This window comes from Eschrichtius robustus, chromosome 16, assembly GCF_028021215.1.
Source record: "Eschrichtius robustus isolate mEscRob2 chromosome 16, mEscRob2.pri, whole genome shotgun sequence".
NCBI classification, from domain to species: domain Eukaryota; kingdom Metazoa; phylum Chordata; class Mammalia; order Artiodactyla; family Eschrichtiidae; genus Eschrichtius; species Eschrichtius robustus.
In genome coordinates this window covers 21,750,504-21,772,318 of record NC_090839.1, presented here as the reverse complement: position 1 = coordinate 21,772,318, position 21,815 = coordinate 21,750,504, and the positions used below count along the sequence as shown (strand labels likewise).

General features: G+C 48.3%; 1 protein-coding gene across 1 annotated transcript in view; it reads left to right on the top strand.

Annotated features, from left to right (window-relative positions):
* Nucleotides 1-3,937: 3,937 nt before the first annotated feature.
* BPI (bactericidal permeability increasing protein) overlaps nucleotides 3,938-21,815 on the top strand; it is a 29,465-nt gene continuing 11,587 nt past the window's right edge. Inside the window, exons 1-8 of the mRNA XM_068523789.1 lie at nucleotides 3,938-4,067; nucleotides 6,552-6,666; nucleotides 7,938-8,066; nucleotides 9,555-9,716; nucleotides 11,254-11,317; nucleotides 16,866-16,929; nucleotides 18,306-18,397; nucleotides 21,613-21,789. Of these exons, the coding sequence (XP_068379890.1) occupies nucleotides 3,938-4,067; nucleotides 6,552-6,666; nucleotides 7,938-8,066; nucleotides 9,555-9,716; nucleotides 11,254-11,317; nucleotides 16,866-16,929; nucleotides 18,306-18,397; nucleotides 21,613-21,789 (933 nt within the window). The remainder of the gene's footprint in view (nucleotides 4,068-6,551; nucleotides 6,667-7,937; nucleotides 8,067-9,554; nucleotides 9,717-11,253; nucleotides 11,318-16,865; nucleotides 16,930-18,305; nucleotides 18,398-21,612; nucleotides 21,790-21,815) is intronic.

Genomic DNA, 21,815 nt, shown 5'->3' with positions numbered 1-21,815 from the left:
AGAGGAGGAAGAAGAAGAAGAGGAAGAAAAGGAGGAGGAGACATTGGAAGAAGACTGTTTAGATGCAATGGCTGGAGCTGCTGCAACCATCTTGCAACTGTCAATGAAAAATTAATCGGTAGGTCTAAGAAAGAAATGAAACATTTTACTCACGCCAAGTTGAGGATTATAAACCAGGAACCGGAGAAGTTAATCTGTGAACTTAGTTCCTGCTTCTCCATCCTCTGGCCACTGAATAAAGCTTGTATTGTTTCAATCTAAAACAAAACAAAACAAAACAAAATGAAAAAACATAAAAAAAGCCCAGGAACAGCATCTCAGAAAGCTCTGAGAACTGTTCCACCCATCAGAAGTCAAAACACAGTTACATAAGTTTTTTGAGACAGAGGGCTGTACATTAGATGACGTATTATTGACATTTTACACAATCCAGATATGCAAGTACAAGGTGATGGGCCATGTGATCCCCTTACAAGATCAACAAGGAATGTTATGTTTAAGGAATTGTCTTGGTGATGCTAGGAGAATTTTACTCTTTAGGGTTGAGCAGGTATTTCTGCCAACGGCGAAGTTTTGGTCAATGCCTAACGCGGATGCACAATGCACAGTAGAGGGGAGAGAGGAGGCCAAAGGGCAGAGAAAATTTTTTACGTTTAAATTTTCTTGTCTTGCCATTAAATGTGAATTTGATTTCACACAACCATGAAAGAAGCCAGTGTGAGGGTAAATCTGAGACACTAGGATGGCAGAGCAGACAGGTGTGGAGAGATGGTACATGTCTGTTAGCTGTTGAATTTTTTTTTTTTAATTCCCATTTTTATTGCAAATTTGTTTGTTTTTGTTTTTCTTGGCTGCACGGCATGTGGGATCTTAGTTCCCCAACCAGGGATCCAACCCACACCCCCTTCAGTGGAAGCACAGAGTCTTAACCACTGGACCTCTGGGAAGTCCTGTTAGCTGTTGAATTAATCAGAACCTCAAACCTGCCCTCTCTCTGGACTTGGTCTCTGAGATATTATTTGTGTTTATTGTTGAAGCCAACGTGAGCTGGGGATTTCTGTTCCTTGGGTTGAAGACATTGTCACTCATACCGTGTAGAGAGTCAGGCCTGAAGCAGTAGGACACCTCCATGGCCAGTGGCAGAGCTGAAAAGGAGGCCAGAGGGTCGCTGATGGACTCATCTGGATTTGACTGAACACGAGCATCAGAGGGAAGCCAGTGGGGCTGGCTGCTTCAAAAACTTGCCTGTTGGTTTTAAGATTCTGATGTAGTGGCAGTGTAAGTCATCGTCATGTGAGTTTCCTCTTAATCCTTCTTTCCTGTCTGACACCCTCACAGATGCAACATCTGCCTGGACCCAGGGGACTCAGGAATTTGGGGCAGTTAGAGCTGCAGGTGTTCAAAACTGTGTAAGATAACTCTTCAAAAATCTAATTTTCTGACAAGTCATGGATCTATGTGTTTTGGCGTCTATCTTCCTTGTACAGATACAGACATGTGAGTCTGGGGGCCCAGGAAGGTAGAGCTAGGGTGAGGACCCAGGGTGACAAGTCCTCTTGGAAAGGTAGAGGGGAGAATTCTTCTCTCCATGAAAGGCAGTGTGACCTTGATAGGGACATAATCGCTCTGTGACTCAGTTTCCTCAACTCCAAAATGGAGAATAATATCCCACCCTCACAGGTTGTTTTTAGGCTTGGAGACAATATATGTAAAGTGTCTGCCACATAGTAGATGCTCTGTACATGGTCACTGTTTTCATTCTTAAGCAAGCCAGAAGGATTCTTGTTGTGGCGGGTTGGGGCAGGAAGGGAGACCCTTTTAGATACAGAGGAAGAGAAGAAAGAAAGAAAAAAAAAACCTCAGGAGGTCTCATGTCCTCCTGGCTCAATGGGCTTCATTAGGCTTTCATGAAATCAGAGTCGGGGAGACAGGGCGCCAGGGGGCTGATGAGGACTCAGCGGAAGAGAAGCCATCCTCCCCCTCTGCAGCCCCGCCCCTCCTCTAATCACCATGGAGATGGTGCGGCTGCCCAGCGGGATTCCCGCCCACACTGGGCCTGAGGCTGCTGCAAAGGGAGGGGCAGGGGCCGAGCAGAGATCCTTCTGGAAAGCTGGTGTGGAGATGGGGAGTGTGTGCTGGTCACCGCCCCCCTCAACCCCCAAGACAATGAAGGACTCAGGATGGTGTGGGATGCATCTGCGTTTGAATCCCAGCTCTGCTAGCAGCTAGCTGCATGACTGTGGGAAGAACACTTCCCCTCTCGAACCCTCAGGTTCCACATCTGTCAAAGGAAGCGGTAAAAAGGAATAAAAACAAAAGCTTGGTGAAGAAAACTGTGGGATGAAGAAGCAATGAAATACCGTGCAGTGCAGGTAGAAGGAGACAGAACACTACATACTATTCATTGAAAAAAGGGAACTTTACAGAACTGACCAGTGTGATCCCGTATTTCTTTGTTGAAAAAAACACACACTATCTACACTTACCAAAAGAGGGGAGAGGGGAGAGAAATACTCTAAAATACACTTCTGCTTGTCCTCTCTGGAATCAGGGATTGCAGGTAATTTTTATTTTTTTGGTTCTTTCTCAAATTTTGGTCAATGAACATGGATTACTTTTAAAGCCAGAGTGACATTAATAGCTGCCATTTGTGGGCTTATTATGCAGGGGTGTTGTGCTAGGTGCTTTACGTGGTTTAAAGCCCTTTATGTCTTCACAAAAACCCAGGGAGGGAGGGTATTCTGTTTATCCCCACTTTACAGAGAGGAAATTGACGTTCAGAGAGGTTAAGGGGCTTGACCAAGGTCAAACCACCACAGAGTGGCAGAGTTGAGATTTAAAACCACAGTTAAGATACCAGACTCCAAAATTCAAGCATTTAATTATTACCATTTTTGCCTCTCAGGACAAGAAAATGCTAAAGGTTCTGTTTCCTTAAATGTTTTACTATGGAAAACATCAAGGAAATCAAAAGTAGAAAGACAAATATAATTTTCAGTTATAAAATGAATGAGTTCTGGGGATCTAATGCACAGCATGGTGACTATAGCTAAGAGTACTCTATTGTACACTTGGGATTTGTTAAGAGAGTAAATCTTCAACCTTCTCACTACACACACAGAATGATAACTACGTGAGGTGATGGATGAGTTAACTAGCGTGGTTGTGACAGTCACTTGACAATACACACATTTATCGAATTATCACCTTGGTACCCTTTAAATGTACACTAGACCCTTGAACAATGCAGAGGTTGGGGCACTGACCCCCGCAACAGCAGCTGAAAATCCACGTATAACTTAGAGTCGGCCCTCCATATACGCGGTTCCACCATATCCGAGGTTCCACATCTGTGGATTCAACCAACCACAGATGGTGTAGTACTGTAGTTATGTATTTATTGAAGAAAATCCCCACATAAGTGCACCTGCGCAGTTCAAACTTGTGTTGTTCAAGGGCCAACTGTATACAATTTTGTCAACTATACCTCAATAAAGCATTAAAAAAAAAGAAAAGAAAAATATAATGAACACTGATGTACCTACCATCCAGCTTCCAGGAAGTCCTTAGATAAAGGGATTGGGGTGAGGGTTCAGGGAGGGAGAAGGGGTGCTTAGAGAGGAGAATGATGCCCAGAGCCAGAAGTCTCAACCTACACACACCACACACACACCACACATACATACACACACAGCATACCACACCGCACACACAGACACAGGGCTCCCGGGCTCCACTGCTGGCTGCCCTGGGGCTGTGGCCCCGACCATGGTGGGGGACCGCAGGCAGGCAGCCGTCCACCCCCTCTCCCGCCCCTGCTCGTGTTCCTTCCTCTTTTCTACATTCCACTGACTTGTGCTTCCCCAGCTGCCTCATTTATAGGTCCCAGGTTCCCCTCCAAGGCCTCGAGGTTTTGGCAGCTCTGCAGGACGAAGACATGGCCAAGGGCCCTGATGACACGTGGAGGTGGGCGACCCTGGTGGTGCTGGCCGCCCTGGGCACAGCTGTGACAGCGACCACCAACCCCGGCATCGTGGCCAGGATCACCCAGAAGGGCCTGGACTACGGTAATTGGATGCCTTCCTTTTCTCCCCTCCAACCTCTGAGGAGCACTGATTGAGCACCTGCTGTGTGCAGCCCTTTAAATCCAGTGTATGGCCTGCTCACAGCTCCTCCAAGGAGGCCCTCTTACCCCTGTGTTAATATGAAGAAGCTGAGGTAAGGTGAGCTGCCCAAGGTCACAGGGCTGGGAAGCGGCAGCGCTGGGGTTGGAGCCCTGGCCTGGAGGACCCCGAGTCCAGTGCTCAGGTCCCTCACGGTCCCCTCCCTCTACGCAATACCCAACTCGGGCTTCTAGGCCTTTCACTTCCTTCCAAGCTGGTTCTCAGCCCTGATTTTTGTCTCAAGGTCCCTGGCTCAGTCTTCAGTGTGGGGAGGCCCTCCCCCAGGGCAGGGGCTTGGCAGCCATACTGTGCACACTAGCCATCTGGGTGACCCAGAGAGGGTCCCCCAGGCCACGCATCCAGGCCCAGACAGAGGAGAGACTGGCATGAAGCAGCCCCCTGACCTGCTCAGATCGGTGCCAGGCACTGTGCTAAAAGGACGTACTGTTACTAGCGACCTTTACAGATGAGCAGACAAACTTGGAGGAGGGACTGGGAAGAGGGCAGCCTGGATCTGAGCTCTGGTCTTGTCAGATGTACCAGGGTGGAGCTGCTCAATGCTGCCTCTCAGTGGCAGAGAGATGAACTGCAGAACAGTGGGGGACAGCCAGTGCCAGAGAAATCAGACCCAGAAGGCAGAACCACAGCCGTGGTGGACCCCTGGGGAATCAGGATAGGACCAAAGGGACCTGGTATCCCACCCCTGAATTCCTACCCCAGCCCAGGCAGGACACCTCTGAATCCCAGGGGTGCAGACGGAAGGTTCCCCATGAGCTAGGAGAAAGGATTATGTCCCTGCTCTATACCCAGAGCTGGGCTGGTCCTGAAGTCTTCCAGAGAGCAGAGGCTTGGGCTCGGCCTTTAAGCCCGGAAGTCTTCATGTTCTGTCACAGCAGCCTCGGTTCTCCCTTCTACTCACACCCCATGTGAGGGTTGTGAAATACAGCAAAGCTGCTCATTCCCCCTCTTTACTTACACTGTTCAGTGGTTCCCTAGTGCCCTCAGTGGATGTCTTGGGCTTGGCATTAGAGACCCTTCAAGACCTGGCCGCTGCAGACCCACAGATCGTGGCCATCCCACATTTTCTTTTCCCTCCGGGCAGTGACAATCTATGCATTGTTTACTTTTGAACCCCCAGAAGGCCTATCCCAAGGCACAGGCTCTGGGACTAGAAGGCCTGGATTCAAATCCTGCCTCCATCACCTGCCAGCTGTGTGGTCACCTTTCTGAGTCTCAGCTTCCTCATCTGTGAACTGGGAGTTGTAACAGGACCTACTACCCAGGATTGTTCAGATTCAGTAACTTAATACGTGTATAGAGCCCAGAACTGTGCCTGGAACAGAGTAAGAGCTTGATAACTGTTATTATTATTATTACTATTATTATTCTTACTACTTCCTAACTGGCTCCTGGGATCCCTCATCCTACTACTTCTCTTCTCATTTAACGTGTTTGCCTTTTAACTGGTTTTTCGATGCTGTTAACCACGTAATAACTGATGGCAGAATTCCTGACCCTGGAACATTCATTCATTTATTCCTCCAACGGGTATTAAGTTCCAGTCACTGTGGTAAAGATAGAGGACGTCCGTGACATCTACCACTGACCTTGGGGGGCTTACATCTAGTAGGGAAGAGAGATAGTAATAAAAAAATCACATGAATAAATGCATAATTACAAACGGCAATGGGAGCTCCAAAAGAGATGCCCACAGCATCATGAGAATGATAACAAGGGGGATTGCTCTCATCTGATGAGTCAGAGAAAGTTCCTAGAGGAAGTGATGACTAGAGCGACCAGGTGAAGATGAGAGGAAAGGGTTTCCTAGGCAACAGGAATGGTACATGCAAAGGTCCTGTGGCGAGAGAGTCCAAAAGCCAGAGAGATAGAGTATCTGTGAGGGCAGAGCACAGAGCAGATGTTCAATAACACCCGCAGGATGCATGACTGGGTATTTGGAGGGGGTGATATTTTAAACTAGGGGTTGGCAAATGACAGCCTATAGGCCAAATCTGGACCAACACATGTTTTTGCATGGCCCAGGAACTAAGCATGGCTTTTACAGCTGGAAAAAATCAAAAGAAGAATCCTATCTCACACCATGTGAAAATGATATGAAATTCAAATTTCAGTGTCCATCAATAAAGTGTTATTGGAACACAACCGTACCTACTCATTGACGTATTGTCTACGGCTGCTTTTGTGCAATAAAAGCAAAGCTGAGTGGTTGTGACAGAGACAGTAAGACCCACAAAGCAGAAAATATTTGCTCTGGGGCCCTTGACAAAAACCTTAGCTTGAGCCCTGCTTTAGATCTTTCCAATCCCAACGTCCCTGCCATGAACAGACTGCACACCTCTGACCACTGACTCCGCTCTTTCCCCTCAGCCTGCCAGCAGGGAGTGGCTACTCTGCAGAAGGAGTTGGAGAAGATCACAATTCCCACTCTCTCCGGAAGCTTTAAGGTGAAGCACCTTGGGAAAGGGAAGTACAGCTTCTACAGGTAAGGTCCGTCAAGCTCAGTCCTCAGTGTGCAGGACTGTAGTGTGTTGGGGCCACCAAGACCTAGACTCACAGAGCCACTGACTCCTAAACTCAGAGACATTAAGATCCCAAAGCTAATGTTTACACCATCCCGAGGGGAGCCAATCCCCCAAGCTGCATGTGGAGGAAACCACACAAACGGTCTTTCAGGCACTCACCATGACTCCTGCGGGGATGTCACGAACCCCCAAACTCTGTGCCAAGCCCACATGTTAATTAGGATTAGGGGTGGGGGTGAGGTTTCAAGGACAGAAAACCTAATCCAAAATGGCCTAAACCAGAAGGTATTGGCTCACAAGTCCCTGGAATTGTCTGGCTTCAGGTTCAGCTTGAAGGAAGGCTCAAATGTCACTGGACCCTGTTTCTCTCCTGCCACCTCTCAGCACCGCGTCCCTCGGGAGGGCTAATTCTTGGGTAGGGCCTCCCCGCGAAGCAGCCACCAGCATCTTCACAGCACTCCCAGCCCTGTGGGAGGAGGGCACCTTCTCCTTACAGCTCAAGCAAAACTCCTAAGATTCACTCTGATTGGTCCGTCTTAGGTTATGTACACACTCCTGGACCAATCACTGTGGTCAGGGGGATAGAAGACACGAATGAGCTTGTGCTGAAGTCTCAAGCTCCACCCCCTGAAGATGGCGGTGAAGTCAACTTTCTTTGGAGCAACAAGGACTAGATGTGGGGAAGGGTTCCTCCAAAGTAAAATGGCAGTTCTGTTATCACAAGAGAGGGTTGCGGGTGCTGGGGAGAAAAATCCATAAATGTCCTCTAAAGAATTTTATGCATTCACTCATTCAACAAATATTTTTGAGCACCTACTATGTGTCTGACTCGTCAGGCTACGCTACAATAGTGAAAAAAAGGCAGACACATTCCACCCTTTACAGAACTTGTAGTCACTGGGATAACATTTGTTATCTTCACTGATCATCACACACCCTTCAAGACAGAGGTTACTGTGCTCATTTTACAACATGAGGAAACTGAGACTCAGGATGATCAAGTGATGTGCCCAGGGTCACACAATAGTAAACTGAAGAGCAGGGTTCAAATGCAGATTTGTCTGACTTCAAAGCCTAGTCACAGAGTTCCCCAGGCTGCTCTCATAACTTCTGAGTTCTTTTGGAATAACTGGGGTAAAGGGCCAGGATGGAGGGGAATGAGTCTGTACTGACCATTGACTGAGTCCTTGTGGGGACACTTAGAGACTAACTGATCATTTCTTCTTTGCAGCTTGGTTATTCATGGATTCAAGCTTCCCAATTCCCAGATAAGACCGTTGCCCAATCAAGGCCTTGATCTCTCCATCAAAGATGCCAGTATCAAGATAAGTGGAAAATGGAAGGCACAAAAGAGTTTCATGTGCGTTTCCAAGCTCAGTGTTGTTGAGTGTGTGGGTGAGCTCTTGGTGATATTTGGAGGAGATGAGAGCCAAGGTCTCACGAATGCCCAATTTTTGCCTGGTCCATTACCATTTGCCCCCTCAGAGTTCCTGGGGGAACTTTTCACAGAAGAATTTTCAACATAACCCTTGGTTAATAGCTGAGAATTTCCCCACATCTCAATGCAGGGCATGGGCAAGGCTGAGTTGGTGCATGTGGCTTAGGATGGAAGGCTAAGTGGGACCTTTAGTTTACCCCTTTATCAGTTAGCTATCGCTCTGTAACAAACCATCAGTGACCGAAACTCAGTGACCTAAAACAAGTCATATATCATCACTTACATATCTATGTGTTGGCTGGGGTTCCCTGATGTAGGTTGACCTCAGCTGAGGTAGCCCTGCTATACATGTATCTCCTCCTTCTCCCTGGACCAGTGGGCTACCCAGAGCATATTCTTAGTGATGGTGGAGGTGCAAAAAGGGCAACCAGAAACATGCAGGTCCCCTTAAGGCCTGGGGGGGACTGAACTGGCCCATGGTCACTTCTATTCATATGCCATTGGCCAAAGCAAGTCATGTGGTCAAGTCCAAGGTCAAGAACATGGAAATACACACATATCCCCCCAAGATAGGCAATGGTGAGGGTATGGATGCAGGGAGGGGTGAAAATTGGGGCAGATCATCCAAACTACAGCTCTGAATCTAAATATTGGGCTCTCACTGCAGTGACTCTGTGCAGCAGTGACAGTGGCTCAGACTGACCTGTCAGTTTATCAACTTCTCCTTTGTGGTGAATCCAGGGAGAAAACAGACACTTTGGTGAGGAGAGGGGCGTGAGTCTGCCTTCCGTTACAAGGACTGCTGGGTCTGTCCATTCCCCACAACAAGAATTGCTTAATTCTTCACTTGGGCTCTTTCACATCTATCATTTCACTTACTGATCACACACACACACAAAATAATAACAATACTTCCTCACATTATAGAAGAGTTGACAAACTACATTCACACCCACTGTCTTATCCCAAACTCATTTCATCCCTGAGGGAGGAGTTATTAACCCCATTTAATGAATGAGGGCATTTATTAAAGTCATTGGTCCCCCAAACTCAGCTTTCTAGTGGCAAAGTTGGTGTCCCACTGCTGGTCCAGGGTCTGGGTAAGGAAACTGAAGCTCAGAGAGGTTGAGAAACACTCTCAGTGCCACACAGCACACAGGCAGAGGCTGAGGCAGTGGGTAAGAGCAGGGTTTTGCCAGGCAGACATGGGTTCAAACTTCAGGTTGGAACCCTGGCTCTTTCACTCAGCTGCTGTGTGACCTTGGGCAAGCTGCCTTCCCTCTCTGAACTCCATCTCCTCACCCAGAGTGGAGATAATAGCAAAACCTGCCTTCCAGCATTGGTGTGAAGTCTGAATGGCAGCGAGAAGAAAATGCTTGCTCCAAGTCTTTTCTTTCTGTTTCCCTTCAGCAAAGTCAGCGGCAACTTTGACCTGAGTGTGGAGGGCATCTCCATTTTGGCTGCTCTCAAGCTGGGTTATGACCCCACCTCGGGCCACGCCACCGTCGCCTGCTCCAGCTGCAGCAGCCACATCAACAGTGTCCGTGTACGCATCTCGCGCAGCAGCCTGGGGTATGATCTCCTGGGGCTGTGGATGGGAGGAGGGACAGGATTGTCCTAGTTATTCTTTTTTTTTTTATAAATTTATTTATTTATTTTTGGCTGCGTTGGGTCTTCGTTGCTGCGCATGGGCTTTCTCTAGTTGCAGCGAGCGGGGGCTACTCAGCTGCGGTGCGCGGGCTTCTCATTGCGGTGGCTTCCCTTGTTGCAGAGCACGGGCTCTAGGCGCGCGGACTTCAGTAGTTGTGGCGCACGGGCTTACTTGCTCCGCGGCATGTGAGATCTTCCCGGACCAGGGCTCAAACCCGTGTCCCCTGCATTGGCAGGTGGATTCTTAACCACTGTGCCAACCAGGGCAGTCCCTGTCCTAATTATTCTTGTATTCAGAAACACATCCCAAATGCCACTTCTATGCCAGGACTCAGGTGTAAGGGGACAGGGGTCTACAGATGGAACACACAACATCCCTGCCTTGAAGAGTCACTTGCTCATTCAATATTCATTCAGCAAACTTTACTGAGCACTTATTATGCTCCAGGCTGTGCACTAAACACTTTAAGTGCACCAAGTTATACAATCCTTACCACAAGCCTGCAAGCATTCATCTCTCCATCCATCCAACGAATATCGACTAAGAATCTGCTATGCACCAGGCTTGTGCATTGTACTCAGGAAATAGCAGTGGTCACTAAAAATTTTGGCCTTGCTAACAGCGATTGGAGGCTTACTGCATGCCTGGCACTGTTTCAAGCATGTTCCTTGTCTCATTCAATCCACACAATGACTCTGTGCAGTTAGTCAATTATTACCCCATATTCAGAGGAGAAGATCAAGGCACAGAAAGAATAGGAAATAACCTGAGTTTTCATACCTAGTGAGTATTGAGAAAGGATTGGGATTCAGCCCAGGACTTGCTGGCCCCAGAGTCTTAGCTACACAGTCCCCGCTCTTTTGAAGCCTCCAGCCTGTGGGGAAGACAAACGTTAATCAAATCGTTGCATTAATGAATGGCTCCCAAAGAATTACAAAAGGCTATAACAACTGAGAAAAAGAGGTACAAAGTGCGATGAACACATAGAACTGGAGGATCTGACCTAGTCTGGGGGCTGGCCATTTCATTTTCTTTGATGAAATGACATTTCAGTTGAGATGAAAAGAATAAGTAGGAGTTAATTAACTTGGGGACAATGGGTGTTTTAAGCAGAGCGAACAGCATGTGCAAAGGCCCTATGGTGAGAGGAAGCACAGGACACAGGAGGATACGGCAAAGCAGTGTGGCTGGAGTACAGAGAGAGGGAGTGGTGAGGAATGAGGCTGAGATGGGATGGGGGTCCAGCCGTGCACCTATTGAAGAAATAACCTCAGAAACAGGTCACTGCACACAGGGGAAGAAGTGTCTGATGGGGGTGTACAGAGTTGGAGCCCAGGGATGAGGGAGTTTAGGTTTATTTGGAAAAGGGAGGAAGGCTTCCCAGATGAGGCAGCCTTCGGAATGCATCCCAGGGACACCTGGGAAGCCTCATGCATGTCCCCACGTGTCAATCTCCAGGTGGCTGATCCAACTCTTCCACAAAAAAATCGAGTCTTCGCTCCGAAACAGCATGAACCGCAAGGTATGAGGGGCTCAAGAGTCTCACCTCCTGTCAGAGCGGGTGGGGCCTTCTGTGCCCACATACCTCACGCATCGCCGGACACTTCTGCTCTCACCCAGACCTCTTTTTTAAATATATATCTTTATTGGTGTATAATTGCTTTACAGTGTTGTGTTAGTTTCTGCTGTACAACAAAGTGAATCAGCTATATGTATACATGTATCCCCATATCCCCTCCCTCTCGAGCCTCCCTCCCAGCCTCCCTATCCCACCCCTCTAGGTGGTCACAAAGCATCGAGCTGATCTCCCTGTGCTATGAAGTAGCTTCCCACTAGCCATTCATTTTACATTTGGTAGCGTATATATGTCACTGCTACTCTCGCACTTCGTCAGAGCTTCCCCTTCGCCCCCTGTGTCCTCAAGTCCGTTCTCTACGTCTGCGTCTTTATTCCTGCCCTGCAACTAGGTTCATCAGCACCATTTTTTTAGATTCCACATATGTGTGTTATTTGTTTTTCTCCTTCTGACTTACTTCACTCTGTATGACAGACTCTAGGTCCATCCACCTCACTACAAATAACTCAATTTCGTTCCTTTTTATGGCTGAGTTCCCTTGTATATATGTGCCACATCTTTATCCATTCATCTGTCGATGGACATTTAGGTTGCTTCTATGTCCTGGCTATTGTAAATAGTGCTGCAATGAACAGTGTGGTACATTTATCTTTTTGAATTATGGTTTTCTCAGGGTATATGCCCAGTAGTGGGATTGCTAGGTCGTATGGTAATTATATTTTTAGTTTTTTAAGGACCCTCCATACTGTTCTCCATAATGGCTGTATCAATTTACATTTCTACCAGCAGTGCAGGAGGGTTCCTTTGCTCCACACCCTCTCCAGCATTTGTTGTTTCTAGATTTTTTGATGATGGCCATTCTGACCGGTGTGAGGTGATACCTCATTGTGGTTTTGATTTGCATTTCTCTAATGATTAGTGATGTTAAGCATCTTTTCATGTGTTCGTTGGCAATCTGTATGTCTACTTTGGAGAAATGTCTATTTAGGTCTTCCACCCATTTTTGGATTGGGTTGTTTGTTTTTTTGATATTGAGCTACATGAGCTGCTTGTATATATTGGAGATTAATCCTTTGTCAGTTGCTTCATTTGCAAATATTTTCTCCCATTCTGAGGGCTGTCTTTTCATCTTGTTTATGGTTTCCTTTGCTGTGCAAAAGCTTTTAAGTTTCCTTAGGTCCCACTTGTTTCTTTTTTATTTTACTTCCATTACTCTAGGAGGTGGGTCAAAAAGGATCTTTCTGTGATTTATGTCATAGAGTGTCCTGCCTATGTTTTCCTCTAAAAGTTTTATAGTGTCTGGCCTTACATTTAGTCTTTAAACCATTTGGAGTTTATTTTTGTGTATGGTGTTAGGAAGTGTTCTAATTTCATTCTTTTACATGTAGCTGTCCAGTATTCCCAGCACCACTTATTGAAGAGGCTGTCTTTTCTCTATCGTATATTCTTGCCTCCTTCGTCAAAGATAAGGTGACCATATGTGCGTGGGTTTATCTCTGCTCTCACCCAGACCTCTTCAGCAGTCCCCCACAGCCCTTGGAAAGCACATGTCCAGCTCTAAAAATCAGTCATGTCAATTTTCCTGGGGATCCAGTGAGAAACTAAGAAAGGGTCATGTGATACACCCACAGCAAACTCCCCCGTGCTTGGACCACCTCTGCTCTTCCCCCATCATTCTTCCCTGCAGAGAAACTACCGTTCTCTCGCACTGAGCCCCTCTCCTCATAGCCCTCCAGCCTCCTTCCCCATCCCCCCCACCGAACCCCCTTGGTGGTGATACCCACCCAGAAAACGTGCAGCTGAGGAAGCTGCTAGACTAGAGTGTGGTCAAACTATGTCCTGAGGCTGGAGGCTGGAACTGGTACGAAAGACAGACACGGACCAGCGCTTCCCAACCCTACCTTCACCCTAACCCCCTCCCCACACAAGCCAACCTCTTCAGCTGAGAAAAGGGGCCATTCCTTGGGCTAGTTTTCCATTAATAAACTATCAGTCTCCAGGAAACCCCTGAGCCTGTCTCCCAAGACAAGTGAGCTTGAGTTTTCTCAAAGGGCAATGGGGAGCCATTGAAGGTATTAGGCAAAGGGGTGGCCTGGCCAGATCTGTGCTTTAGAACAATTTCTCTGGCTGCCGTGAGAATGGCTGGAGGGACCAAGAGCAGGGGCAGGAGTCTCGGGGACACTGAGGAGGCTTGTGCAGCCTTCCAGGTGGGAGACCTTGGTCTCCCAGTGAAAGGCACTGACAACATGGGTAGGGAGACATCGATCAAATGAGATCATCTATCTGAAGGCACTCTGTCAAAAGTTTAAAAAAAAAAAAAATCCATGCCTGGTGGTCAAAATGCATAACAGAGGAGATTATAAAACAGGTTTCAGAGTCAGAGTCTCTGGGTTTTGACTGTGGCTCCAGGGCTTAGCTGTGTGATGTTGAGAAAATCACTTGACTTTTCCAAACCTCAGTTTCACCGTCTGTAAAATGGGGACATTGATACCTTCTTCACCAAGCCGTTGTAAGGATTACTAAAATAGTGAAGTCTCCCCACCAGCCTGGCTCAACCATAACTCAACCGTCTTTGTAATTAAGTAATAGTATGCGGGGAGTGTTAGCATGTATTTAACATAAAGAACTATTAAAACAGATTATTTCTTGTTAACGCCTTAAGAGTGACCCCTTGAGAGCAGCCAGGCTGAACAATAATAACTCTGAGACACAGATAGAGGAAGTGATAGTGCTGGGCTTCAAACCCAGGCTGCCCCACCTCAGAGGTGAAGCTCTTAATCAGTCCAAGATATTGTTTAGAAGAGAGTATGGGCCTGAATGAATGAATGGATGGATGGATGGATGGATGGATGGATGGATGGATGAATGAATGAATAAATGAAGTATCAGGGTGTCCATGATGTTAGGAAGGCCTGGAAATGGCGAGGAGTGAGTTTGGGAGTCTACTCCCCAGTAATACAGAGAGAAGAGTGGGGGTCTGAGGGAAGGAAGGGTCTATATAGGGTGTGGATGGGGGTGGGGGCGGAGGAGGGTGGCAGCAGACAGGCAGGCGCCAGGCTGCCGTGTGATTTGCTGTGATTTGGAGCCCCCTGGTGGCCCTCATTAGTAAGTGGCATTGGAGGGCAGTAGCGGAGGGCAGGCAGCCCAGGTGTCCAGCTGGCCCCTCGCTGCCAGATGTGCTGCCCGCTCTCACCTTTGGGCCACTTGGAGCAGAAGCACGGGTTTCTCCGAGAGTGACATTCTTAGTCTCCTTGGGACAACCAGAGTTTTATGTGATAGAAACACACTCCAGGAAAACCAAAATTTCTCCCTCCTTCCTTCCTCTCCTTCCTCCCTCCCACCCCCTAGATAAAATAACTTGATTGACAGTGGGGAAGGCGGGAGGGAAGTGTGGAGGTGCCCTATCTGCCCTCTGGGCAGATGGGGGACCAGCGCTGCGGAGGAGTGGGAACCTGACAGGTTTGGTTGAGATGTGCTGGCCTTGGGGGCCTGTGGGATATCCAGGGACTTGGTCCAGGAGGCAGCTGGACCCTCAGGCTGGAGCTCAGGGGAGATGTCTGGCTGCAAACCGAGGTCTGGGTGCTGGCCGCAGGTTGGGAACGTGGAGCGGGGCACCCAAGCAGGGTGCCCCCACGCCCCCAGGCATGGCTGAGACAAAGATTCAGGTGCTAGTGGTTTATTGGGCGGGGATCCCGGGCGAGGGGTGGGGAAGGGAGCTGGGGACAGGAACATTATTGAATGAGCTACTGCTCTGGACAGCTAGGGCCCAGTCCTGTGGGACTTCGGGGCACACACCTCAGAACTGTCCCAAAGGGGTGGGGAAAGCTGGGTATTTATCCACCAACTCTCACCCCTGTTTCTGGCTGCTGTGACTCCTTGGCACTTCGGAGCGAGGTCCAGGTATTAAAGTCCTCAGGCAGGGAGAGTTGCTGGGTGTGTAGGGAGCTGTCACACCAAGCCCAGGGGACCCCCAGGGTGGACCAACAATGTCCCACAGGGGCCATGGGCATGTATGGCAGGCTCCAGAGGGGCTCGTGGGTGGAAGGAGCGGGGAGCCCCAGGAGATCAACATCTTCACGAGGGAAGAGGAGCTCACAGGGTGTCTGAGGAAGAGGAAGTAGAGGGCCAGGTGGAGAGCAGGGAGGGTCCTCAGTCCGAGAGAGTGGCACATCATGCCAGGGGCCGCCCAACAGTCAAGAAAGGCAAGGAGAGACTCCGTTGGATGAATGAGGTCATTCAGGACGTGGGGAGAGCAACATCGTGAAGGCAGGGCTTATCTGACCACCACCACCTACTGCACCACCTACCCCATCAGCCCCAATGGGTCAAATTAAGGAAGCCTGTGATTTTAATCCTCTATTCCAGCTATTGCTTCGAAACAAATAGCCCCAAATACAGTGTCATCCAGCAACAACCATTTGATAATGTCCACGGATTCTGTGGATCAGGAAATCAACAGGCACAGTGGGACCAGCGTAGCTTGTCTCTGCTCCATGATGTCTATGCCTCATCTGGGAAAACTCCAAAGCTTGGGGCTAGAGTCATCCAGCGGGCTCTCCTCTCATGTCCGTGGTGCCTGGGCTGGGAAGACGTGATGCTCGGCTCAGCCGGGGCTGTTGACTGGAGCATCTACCCGTGTCCCCTCCATGGGGCTGGGGCTTTGCACAGTTCATCAATGGGTTCCAGAGGGAGTATCTCAAGAGACCAAAGTGGAAGCTGCACAGCCTTTTATGACCTCACCTGGGAAGTTACACAATGTCACTTCCACTGTGTTCTATTGGTTAGAAGCAAGTAGCCACCCCGCCCACGCAGATTGTAGGGGAGAGTTCACAGACTCCACCTCTCAATGGGTGTGACAGGGCCACATTCCAGAAGAGCAATGGAGTGGAAAATATAACCCACAGCGCTCCATTTTACAGATGAGAAAATAAGGGTCTCTTTTCTCATAGAAATGGAGTAACTTCCTCAGTGACAAAATCAGCATGGGATCCAGGGCTTCTCAGACCAGTGCTTGTTCCCCTATGAGTTATGGGAGGGGGACGGCTGGGAAGTCTTCTCTGGCCACACAAGACAAAGATGAGGGTGCCCACCCAGGCTTGAGCAGAGGGCCTGCCCCTTGCTCCTAGAAGCACACACAGGGGAAGGCTGACATCTGACCACCTCCTGTTCGTTTTTTCACCACCTCATTCCACAAAGGGTCTGAGTGCAAACAAAAACAAACAAACAAAATCTCACATTAAAAAATAGAAAACATAAATACCCATCAGGAAAGCTCCATGCCAGAGTAGGAAATAAAATGCAGACATGCCAGTCATATAAAGTTACATGTTGAACTCTGAGCTTCCTGGTGGCCAAAGAGAAAAGGGAAACTTGAGTAGTTACATGATTTTCAAGGAAACATTCAAGAAGAGCGAAACATGTCCGGATAATTATTCTCAGAGGACATTTTCCACTATAGGAAAGCTTTGCTGATCAGTTCTTTTGTTCTCCCCAGATCTGCGAGATAGTGACCAGTGCCGTATCCTCCAAGCTGCAACCTTATTTCCAGACACTGCCAGGTAAGGAGGCTGGGGTAGAAGGGGGAGGGGGTGAGGGACACAGGGAGAGTGTGATGGAGCCAGCAATTTTCCTAGGCAGGCCTGGGCTTGGGTGGGAATGGGTAGCACGATTATTTTCAAATGGCAATTGGCATCAGATCCCCTATTGGGCCAGGTCCTTGTGGCAGGTCCAGAAGTTTAATGGAAAAGCAGCTCTGCAGGGGCCAAACAACAAATACCTGCAGCTCTCTGGAGCCAGAGATACATAGCTGGCCTGAGATCTGAGGCTGATCGCTTCTCCTCTCAGGGCCTCAGTTCCCATATCTTTAAAATGGGGACAATCTTCTCTTTCCCCAAATGCTTGGTAAACGGTGAAGGGCTGCAGTAGGTGGGGGAGGACCTGTATGGCCAAGTGCTCACCATGTGTCATGTTCCCAGCAGAACGGTTTCCTCTCGGCCTCCTAACACCCCGCTGACATCACTGTTTTGTCCCAATTTTACCACCAGGAAACGGAGGCTCAGAAAGGAGCCGAGACTTACCTGAGGTCAAGAGGCAGTAAGATGCAGAAACAGGATCGCAAGCCTGTGTCCCAAACTGCTGCCTGGGCTGCCTCCCTGTGGAGCCTGGTTTGGCTGGCACATGGCACATGTCCATTCCCTTCCCCAGGCATCCCTTCCCCAGGCATCGCCTCAGCCCCTCCAGGCACAGGGCCCCTCCTGGGCGTGTTCAGTGCAGCTGCAGTGTCCAAGGTTTGGCCTCACCAGGCAGGAAAAAGATTTTGGCTTGAGTCCCAGCCTTGTCACTCACCAGCTTTGCCATCTTAGACTAGTTACCTTTTCTGAGACTCGGTTTATTCCCCTCTAACATGGGAAGGAAGGGCTAAAGGAGGAACCAATATTTATTTAATCCTCATTGATTACTGCTGGAAAACAGAGAAACCGTTCAGACCTGAAGCCAGTCTGGGCTCAGCCTGGGATGTTATCACTGCTAATAATGATCCCTTCTGGCTTTTGAGTTCCTACCAGGTACAGGGCATCGTCAAGGTCACTAGTAGTACCCCATTTTACAAATGAAAAAATGTGGCTCAGAGAAATGAAAGGACTTGTCCAAGGTCACATAGATTTCAATTCAAGCCCAGGTCTTTCTGTTCCTTGACTCTGTGTTTCAGCCACGTCTCCGGGCTGTTGGAAGAAGGGAGAGAGATGATATCTGTGAATGTGGGGTGTGGGCTCATTTTCCTTTAAGGAGAGCTCAGGGAGGGCTCCCTGGAGGAGGTAGGAATGGAATTAGCACTGCAGGTCTTGATTCAACTTTAGGGGGATGCTGCCTCTGCATCCCAGGCCCCAAAGCTGCTGCCGTGGGGAGCCAGTTCATGGTCCATCTTCTTTCCCCCTAGTGACAACCAAAATAGACAACGTGGCTGGGATCGATTACTCTCTGGTTGCACCTCCAAAAGCCACAGCTGATAGGCTGGATGGGTTGTTGAAGGTAAGACTTACACCACGAATCATACACCCTCACACCTTTGCCTCAGACCACCTCCCCCCCCCCCCCCAGACTCCCCATCATCCCTGGAGACAGATCTTATGACTCCACCCCTTTCCTATCCATCCTCACTGCTCTCCCCAGTCCACTCTCCTCATCTTCTCCCGGTTCCAGTCACACTGGCCTTCCAGCTATTCCTGAAATGCACTACGACTGCTCCCTCCCCAGGGCCTTTGCACTTGCTGCTCCTTCTAAACAGGAGGCTCTGGCCCAGATATCCACAGAAGCTCTCCCGTTCCTCCTTCAAGTCTTTGCTCAAATATCCTCTCCCTAAAGAGGTCCGCCCAGACCACTGTTGCTAAAATAGCGCCCTCCTCTTCCCCTATATCCTGCTTTATTTTTCTCAGCAGCACTTAGTACACACGGTCGCAAGCTTGTCTCCCTCAATGTGATGAAAGAAAAGGGGCTGTGATTGCTTTGTTCTTTTTTTTTTTTTTTTAATTTATTTATTTATTTATTTTTGGCTGTGTTGGGTCTTCGTTGCTGCACACGGGCTTTCTCTAGCTGCGGCGAGCGGGGGCTACTCTTCATTGCGGTGCGCAGGCTTCTCTTTGCGGTGGCTTCTCTTGTTGCGGAACACGGGCTCTAGGCACGCGGGCTTCAGTAGTTGTGGCATGCGGGCTCAGGAGTTGTGGCTCGTGGGCTCTGGAGCGCAGGATCAGTAGTTGCGGCACACGGGCTTAATTGCTCCGCGGCATGTGGGATCTTCCCGGGCCAGGGCTCGAACCTGTGTCTCCTGCATTGGCAGGCGGATTCTTAACCACTGTGCCACCAGGGAAGTCCGCTTTGTTCTTTACTGTATGTGTAGCACCTAAAACTATGCTTGGCATATAATAGGTGCTCAGTAAATATGTATTGGATGGATGGATGGATAGATGGAGTTAGTTTCATTTCATGCCACTTTCCCCCTCACTCCCCACCCTCCAACCAAACTCACTGGCCTTGCACTTCCTCAACATATCCAGCTAGTTCCCACCTCAGGGCCTTCGTCCTGTGCATTCCCTCTGCCTGGACTCCCCTCCCTCCCATGCCCTCCTCTACCCCACTGGCTTCTTCTTATCTTCCAGTGGATGTGGGCTGGGTTGTCACTCCCCAAGCAGCCTTCTCGGACCTCCTCAGCTGGAATAAGTCCCACTCCCTGAATCCCCTCTGGATGTACCTCAGTCCCTCCACAATCGGTGATTGGCTTGTTTGTTTACTATTTACTTGTTTGTTCTAAAGCACATTTGATGTCAAAAAGAAAATGTAGAAACCACAAAGGAGCAGAGAAATAAATAGGAGGGAAGGAAGGGAGGAAGGAAGGGAAGAAGGAAAGAGAGATTACCCTAATATTACAACTCAGAGACATGCACTGTTGACACACAAGTTACAGTTTTCCAACCCTCCAATCCTTGTCTCTGCTGAGACACAGGAAATTACACACACACACACACACACACACGTAACAGAGGCAGAAACAAATACGCATAAAAACCACATACATAGACATAGAAGTACATACACGCACATGCATGTATACAGGTCATATTTTACATTCTGTTTTACAACTTTTAAAACCAGAACAGTATAATGTGAACCTCTATCAATGAAATGTCCTCCCGTAGCCCTTTTACTGGCTCTTGGGTCTCTCAGTGGACAGCTTGTGGTAAGGTACGTGGACAGTGCCCCCTCCTGGGGCATCTGTGCTCTCTCCATTTTTCCCACAAGCTTAACCAGAGCTGCCTCGAATATCCTTATAGCTGGATCTCTGCGCATCTTTGACTATTTCCTAGAAGTGAAATTGCTGGACCAAATAGTATAGTTTTTAAAAATCTAAGTGATACGATGGAATAAAAGATTAAAACAATTCCTATTTATCCCTAGCGAATGAGAATGTCCTGTTTATTGCCCCCTATCCCCACTCGGGGCTCCTGCCCAGAGGTAATGGCCGTCAGCCGTGGAGGGTCTTAGCCCTCCAGTCTCCTGGTCCTAAGCATTCACATATACATATGTGAAAGCCCATCGAGTTTTGCTGAGAATCTGTTCGCACGTATGAATACACACTGTTCTTCACTTGCTTTTCTCACCTAATGATGTATATTAGAGCTGGTTCCTGTTTGGTACATAGGTCCACCTGTTTTTTTTATTTTTGTCTTTTATGTTTTCTTTTTTTGTCTTTTTTTTACACCTGATATTTTTAAGAGTTGCATATGGTATTTATTCTATAGTATGGGTGTCACAGTCATTAATTGTAAATAATGAAATGATCCAAAAGTACAGAGAATATTGCACATTCTCACGTACCCACCACCCAGATTTCAGACATGTTACACATTTTGTCATACTCACCTCTGATTTTTTTGAAATGAAACATTGTAGAAATAAATAGCTGAGGCCCCCCCTTGGGGACTCTCTACCCTCCAGGGAATCACACGGATGACGTCCCTGTGTGTCCTTCTTGCCTGTGTGTGTCAATAATTCTTATATAGTATGTTTTATAGGCCTTTAAATTTTCCATAAATGGTATTCTGACATATGTATCCATCTACAATTTGCTTTTTTATAACTCAACATTCTTATTTTTTTAGCTAAATAAGTGATCTGTTTTTGCAATGTGTTGCCAAATTGCTCTTCAGAAACATAAACATATAATCCCCAGCAGCATGTGAATACTTTCACCAAAACCTGGGTCGTATGAGCTTAAAATACACACACACTTAAAACAGTTTACCTCTCTCTTGAAATTTTTGCTAATTTGATAGATGGAAACAAACAAACAGAACCTCCGTGTTCTCTTAGGAGAATTTCTGCGCTTCTTTGCAAGGTTGAGGCAGAGCCAACGGCGTGGTTGGGAGTGTGCTTGCCGGACCCTGGCTGCCCAGGTTCAGTTCCTGACTCTGCCACTACCCTTCTGAGTGACCTTGGGCAAGTCACTTCACCTCCCCGAGCCTCAGTGTCCCCTCCTGTAAAATGAGTATAATCTCACCTACCTCACAGGGTTGGTGGGAAAAGCACTTAGAAAGTAGCCCCAGGAGAGATGCTATTGTTAGTTTCTGGCCATGGCTTTCTCCTTTGTGAATACGTGATTGGTATCCTTAGCTCGTTTTTTCTTGAAATGGAGACATCGAATTGTAATTCCTGAAGGATGCCCAGGCTTACTCTGCCGCCTCCACCCCCAGGGGGAGTTTTTCAGGCTGGCCCACCGCAGGCCCCCTCCCTTTGCCCCGCCGGCGCTGACCCTTCCCACCGACCACAACCACATGGTGTACCTGGGCATCTCCGAATATCTTTTCAACACGGCCGGGCTCGTGTATCAAGAGGCTGGAGTCCTGAATCTGACCCTCAGCGACGACATGGTAAGGCCAGGCGGAGGCAGATGTGT